Source organism: Capsicum annuum, chromosome 8 (genome assembly GCF_002878395.1).
Source record: "Capsicum annuum cultivar UCD-10X-F1 chromosome 8, UCD10Xv1.1, whole genome shotgun sequence".
Lineage (NCBI taxonomy): Eukaryota > Viridiplantae > Streptophyta > Magnoliopsida > Solanales > Solanaceae > Capsicum > Capsicum annuum.
Window position 1 is genome coordinate 50,751,938 of NC_061118.1, and position 6,854 is coordinate 50,758,791.

At 41.2% G+C, this 6,854-nt stretch overlaps 1 protein-coding gene across 1 annotated transcript; it reads right to left on the minus strand.

Annotated features, from left to right (window-relative positions):
• Window positions 1-206: 206 nt before the first annotated feature.
• Window positions 207-833, minus strand: LOC124886589. The gene has a single exon (XM_047395415.1). It carries the CDS (start codon window positions 831-833, stop codon window positions 207-209), a length of 627 nt encoding a protein of 208 aa, XP_047251371.1.
• Between the last annotated feature and the right edge of the window lie 6,021 nt (window positions 834-6,854).

Below are 6,854 nucleotides of genomic sequence, written 5' to 3' on the forward strand. Positions count from 1 at the left end.
TTTGTTTGACGAAACTCGTATAAAGTCTCTATGAACTTGACATTGGTGACACTTCTGCACGAATCGAATGTTATCCCTCTCCATGGTCATCTAAAAGTATCCAGCTCTCAAAATCTTTTTTGCGAGCATAATATCATTCATGTGTGGTCCACAAGTTCCTGTATGTATCTCCTCTGACATCTTGTGGCCTCTGTGGTATCGACACATCATAGTAATCCTAGGTCTGGAGTCCTCCTATATAGGATTTCCCAGTTGAGAAAGAATTGATTGGCCATCCTTCTTAAAGTCCTCTTCTGTTTTCCAATAGTGCCTTCTGGATATCCTCCTGCTCCAAGTAATCTCTTAATGTCATAGTACCACGGCTTTCCATCTGGCTCTTCATCTACATGGAAATAGTAGGCTTGTTGGTCTTGTATCTCCACTTTGATGGGATCGATGTAATTCTTATCTGGATGCTGAATCATTGAAGATAGTGTCTCCAAGGCATCGACGAACTCATTTTGAATTTGAGGGACGTGCTTGAATTCGATCTTCGTAAACCTTTTGCTTAATTCCTTAACACATTGCACATAAGGAAGGATTTTGACATTCTTGGTGGTCCATTCTCCTTGCACCTGATGGATCAACAAATCTGAATCTCCTATCACCAATAGCTCTTTAATATCCATGTCTACTACCATCCTAAGCCAGAGAATGCAAGCCTCATATTCTACCATGTTATTTGTGCAAGGAAACCTAATCTTTGCCGAGATTGGGTAATGTTGACCTGTTTCTGAAACTAGGACTGCTCTAATTCTGACTCCTTTGAAGTTCGCTGCTCCATCGAAGAACATCCTCTATCCATCATATGGTTCTGAGATATTCTCTCCCGCAAAAACACCTCTTCATCAGGAAAAATAGGTATTGAGCAGCGTGTAATGTTGATCCACTGGATTTTCTGTGAGGTTATCAGCCAAAGCTTGTCCTTTGATGGCTTTTTGTGTCACGTACACAATGTCAAACTCACACAACAAAATCTACCATTTTGCTAATTTTCCGGTAGGCATTGGTTTCTGAAAGATGTATTTGAGTAGATCCATTCTCAAAATTAAGTACGTGGTATACGCGGATAGGTAGTGGATTAACTTTGCACAACCTAGGTCAATGCGCAACAGGTCCGCTCCAACAATGTATACCTAGCTTCATACGGGGTGAACTTCTTACTCAGGTAGTAAATGGCTTGCTCTTTCCTCCCTGTATCATCATGCTGCCCTAACACACATCTAAAGGCATTATCCATAACGGATAGATTTAACAACAACGACTTTCCTGGTTCTGGTGGAACCAATACTGGTGGGTTAGACAAATATTCCTTGATTTTCTCAAAAGCCTCCTGACATTCTTCAGTCCATCCAGTGGCGGCATCTTTTTTCAACAACTTAAATATTAGTTCACAAATTATTGTGGACTGAGCTATGAACCGACTAATGTAATTAAGTCTTCCCAAGAAGCTCATTAAGTCCTTTTTGGTCTTAGAAGGTGGTAAGTCTTAGATTGCTTTTATCTTGGATGGATCTAACTCTATACCTCTCCTACTAATAATGAATCCCAATAACTTTCCCACGGGAAATCCAAATGCGTATTTAGTTGGATTCAACTTTAGGTCGTACCTTCGCAGTCTTTCAAAAAACTTTCGTAAATCATCCAAATGGTCTAAACTCCTTTTAGATTTGATGATGACATCATCCATGTACATTTCAATTTCTTTGAGAATCATATCATGGAAAAAAGTAGTCATGGCCCTCATGTACGTTGCACTGGCATTCTTGAGCCCAAACGGCATTACCCTGTTGGAGTATACTTCCCACGAAGTGATGAAGGCTATCTTTTCTGCATCATTTTTGTCCATCAAAATTCGATGATATCCCACAAAAAAATCAACAAACGACTACAACTCATGTTTCACGCAATTATCAATGAGAATGTGAATGCTTGGGAGAGAGAAATCATCTTTTGGACTACACATATTCTTATCTTTCCATCCTTCTTTGGTACGGGCACGATGTTGGCTAGACAGGTGGGATAAGTTTTGACCCTCACGACGTTGGCTTCTGTCTGCTTGGTCACCTCCTCCTTGATTCTCAAACTCAAATCGGGCTTGAATTTCCTTATCTTTTGCTTCATCGGTGAACCTGAGGGGTTGGTCGGCAGTCGATGCGAGACGATATCAGTGCTCAAACCAGGCATGTCGTCGTAAGACCAAGCAAACACATCGATGTATTGTTTAAGCAGCCTTATCAATTCCTGTTTCCTTTCATCTTCCAAGTGTATGCTGACTCATGTTTCCTTCAGTGTCTCCTTATTACCTAAATTGATGACTTCAGTTTCATCGATATTAGGCTTCTTCTGACTCTCAAGTTGCTCGATCTTCTGCGGTAGGTTTTCAGGCATCATGCTTTTATTCTACTCCTCGTAATCTTTCTCATCACTTGTGTTTTGCTCAACAGATTCGTTACATGTCATAATCGTGGAACAAGAATTTTTATTAACATTTGTGCTGAAAAGTATAAAAAGCGAGTAAAGTAAATAGATATTGAAAATAGGAAAATAAGTTTTGAAAATAAGGACTTTTATTAATAAAAGCACTGGCTTTGACAAGAGGCAAGTGAAAAAAGAGCTTAGGCCTGATTCAAGCCTCAATTGATCATGCAAACAAAATAATTTTTTTTTAAAAGACAACAACAGTCCCACACTACCAAGACTCCTGGCGAAACAGGGATGGGCTGATGGTCCATTTCTGCAAGGCTTCTCCAGGCTCGGCATCACGAATGGTGAGCTTCTTGAAAGCTATCTCCGATTCTTCTTCGATCAGGCCATAAACAAATTTCCTATTCCTTCTATGATATCTTCATCTTCTATTTGTTTTGAAATTGGGACTCGGGCTGGCACAAATACTGTCATTCCAAATCCTTTACTGCAGGCTACTCCAAAAATGGGCTCATATCTAAGCCCTGTAGTACCCTTCTGCTGCTTTAATTGGATTGGCTCGACTATACCATCGACTCTGGGTGCTAGTCCTGTCTTGGGCTGATACCCATATTTCAACATCTCCGATGCAACCATCTTTTTACTATTCGATATTTTTGCTTTCGCTGGCATTGCCTTCTCATTGATCCTTGTAGCTTTCATGATCTCCAGAGTATGAAAAGTGGCTCCATCTAACTCCTCGGTGACTGGGACTGAATTGACATAATAAATAGGATGACTAAGTTCTCCATGGACAGTAACTTCTGTATGACCCCATTCAAACTTCATGTATTGATGGAGAGTGGAAGGAACGACTCTTTTCATGTGGACCCATAGCCTCCCCAACAACAGGTTGTAGCTAGATGACACATCCATGACCTGAAATAGGATAGGAAATTCTATTGGTCCTATCTGCAGTGTTAAGTAAATTTCCTCGATGACACTCCTTTGCGACCCATCAAAGGCTCTAACCTTAACCTGACTTTCCCTTATATCTTCTATATTTACACTCAAATCTCTTAGAGTGGAGAACAGAAAGATATTGCAACCCAAACCACTATCGATCAAGACCCTGTTCACAATCTTGTCATGATATCTGACCGTAATATAGAGCGCTTTGTTGTGTGCAGCTCCTTCTGACGGTAACTTATCATCATGGAAAGAGACCTTATTTGCCTCTACCACTCGCCCGATTGTTGCGGCCAAAGTTTCGCTAGTTGTCTCCTTTTGGTATGCTAATTCCAGATAACACTTCCATCAAAGTATTTCTTTGGGCTTCAAAACTCATAAGCAAAGACATGACGGATATGTGGGTCGGTGTCTTGATCTTGAGTTGATCCTCGACTGAATAGTCCTTGGGCTGCATCTTCTTTCAAAATTCTTCAGCTTCAACATCTGTGATATTTCTCTTCGGGTTTTGATCTTTCTGGATAACTCCACGATTTGGTTCCTCTGGCGCATAACACCTTCCCGACCTGGTCATCCCTTGAGCCGCAACAACGTCTATTATTTTTCCCTTAGCTTTAGCTTGATAGTCCCATGGGACTGCCTTAGTGTCATAGTCGGTCCTACCAGTGGCTGATGTGATCACTACAACTCTCGATAGGTATGTCAGAACAGTTATAGGCTCCCTCAACTGAACTGTGATAAATGGATGTGCTGGGGATGCAGTGGTGATCTCCTCTGCGCTTCATGTGGGCATAATAGTTTCTTCCAAATCGTACTCCTCCTCTAGAGTAATCATGTTGACTTCTCGATTTCCATGATTTGTCAAGGGGTTATTGTTCACATTGGGAGCTGCGACGGTGCATTTGATGATATCCCTTCTTATCAGAGACTCAATTTTATTCTTCAAGATGTAACAGTCTTCCGTTTCGTGCCCCTGGACTCCTGAGTAATAGGCGCACTGCTTGCTATCGTCAAAGTTTTGAGAAGTCGAATCAGGGGCCTTCCCCTCAATTGGATGCAAAAAACCAAAAACCCTCAATCTCTCAAACAACTGGGCCAAAGGTTCTGCAATTGGTGTGTAAGTGCGAATATTTCTGGCTTCAAAATTTGGACGTGGTCTGGGCGCATAGGCTGGTCTATTTGGGTGAGCTGGAGCTTGGACAAGGGCGTATGGTCTTGGTGGATTTTGGTATGCTGGATCTCGAGGAGGATTATAATGCGGTTGAGTATTATACACTGGGACGTATGCAATAATTTGGGGGTTGTTAGGGTAATGGTGGGAAGAATTTCCCGATCGGTAGTATGGTGTGACGGTTGAGACGTCCTCCCTCTTTTTCTTATTACCATTAATGGAACCAATCTGCATGGCCTTACTTGCAGTACAACCATAGATTGGATCTTCCCCGACTTGATGGCTTCTTCTATGAAATCTCCCATTTTGACCAATTCTGCAAACTTTTGGCCCATCATCAACATTATTTTGTCAAAGTAAACACTCTCTTATGCTCGGATAAAATATTTGGAGAGCTCACTTTCATCCAAAGGAGGCTGGATCCTTACAGCCTTGGTCCTCCATCGCCATGCATATTATTGAAATAATCGAATGACTTCTTCTGTATATTAGCCAATGAGAACTTGTCTAGAGCAATCTAAGTGTTAAATCTAAAACGAATCATAAAATCCTTAGTCATTTCCTGCCAGTCACGCCACTTACGAGGGTCTTGTCAGATGTACCAAGTCAAAGCTTCTCCCGACAAACTCTGAATGAACAACTTTATTCTCAACTTCTCGTTCCTTCCTACCCCGACCAACTTGTCGCAGTAAGCCATCAGGTGTGCATGCGGGTCACCTTTTTCGTCAAACACATCGAACTTTGGTGGTTTGTATCCCATTGGCATGTCAATGTCTGGATGAATGCATAAGTCATCGTAGTCCAAACTTTCAGTTTCCCTGGTGACTTGCATATGTCTGAATGCTCGCTTTAGACTCTCAAGCTGGGATGATATAGACCCTTCTTCACTTGATTGGACATCTTTTCCCAATCTTGCATATCCATCAACCTCATATGGAACCTTAAGAGTCGCAGATGCTGCGAAAGCAGAAGCTTCGGTAGCATATATAAGTGGCACAGGTATCTCACAAGTGACATATGCCTTGGATATATGTTGTATTTCTGGATGGATTGGAATAGTAAAGTTCTGGGTAGGAAATGAATAAGTAGGTATAGTTTCGACAGTAGGTTGAAAAGCTGGTAGGTCTTGAGCATGCGGTATACTTGCTTGGTTAGCGGAAACGCCTGGACGTAATTCAATACTTGGAGCCTGCGGCTGAGCGGGAAAGCTAGCTATTGTAAGCTTGATTAGATCCCGTATTTGATGGAGTTCTTCTTTAGGACCTCAATTTCCTGTGCCATATTGGCCATTTGATCATCATTCTGAGTATCTGACGGCCATTTAGAACCCCGCGTTGTCATCTACTGGGATCATCACGGCCTTATCTTTATTAGTCATTTTGTCTTTCGATCGAAGGTCGTATTGGGATTCCACCAGTTTTTCAGTCGACACAAATCAACTTTTTATTTTTATTTTTTATCGGGATTAATAAACAAAAGAAAGGAAGAAAAGAAAAAGCAAAAGAAAACTATGTTAGTTTGGGTAATAATGAAAATGTAACAAGTAAGTAACATATATATACGCCAAGTTGACAACATCCAAACACGTCCTAATATAGAGCCTCTTTTCACCAGAGGTAGGCCTACGTTACAATTAATTTGATGATAAACGGTTTATTTAAACACATTTGGATTTAAGAATAAACATGACTTTCATTAAACAAAGGCTTCAAATAGTTACATTAAAATAGATCAAAGTTAGTTTAGAAAGAAAGTACAAGGATGGCCGCAAGGGCTTACAAGGGGTTGACCATATGGATATTTAGGGAATATAGAAAGTGTAACAAGAAAGGAAGTCTAAGGCCAAGTGGGGCCATTGTCATTGTCATCTCGTGGGCACAGAAAATAGTCCATGAAATCTTGATTATTTATTAGCCACTCTGGGTAGTCTGAATTATCTTCATTCCTCATGGATTGGTCGCCTAATTCCTCGTTTGTGCCTTCCTTAACATCATCATTATCGTCTGGAGGAATCATGTGATCCACCTATCCCGGAACTACCTGTTGGTACATGGAGGTGGTAAGATACATGTGAGGTAGTATTTCCCTCGCCACCTGACACACCATGTCGTAGTCCACCAACCCAGGAATCCTTTCCCAGCTTGGTCGTGTTATTAGACCTCCTTCTACTTTCCATGCATAATACTCTGAGGTGTACCAAGTTGTTTGTCCAATTTCTGCTGATATGTTCATCCATATTTCCTGTAGCTTCGTAATTCTGTCCCAAGGC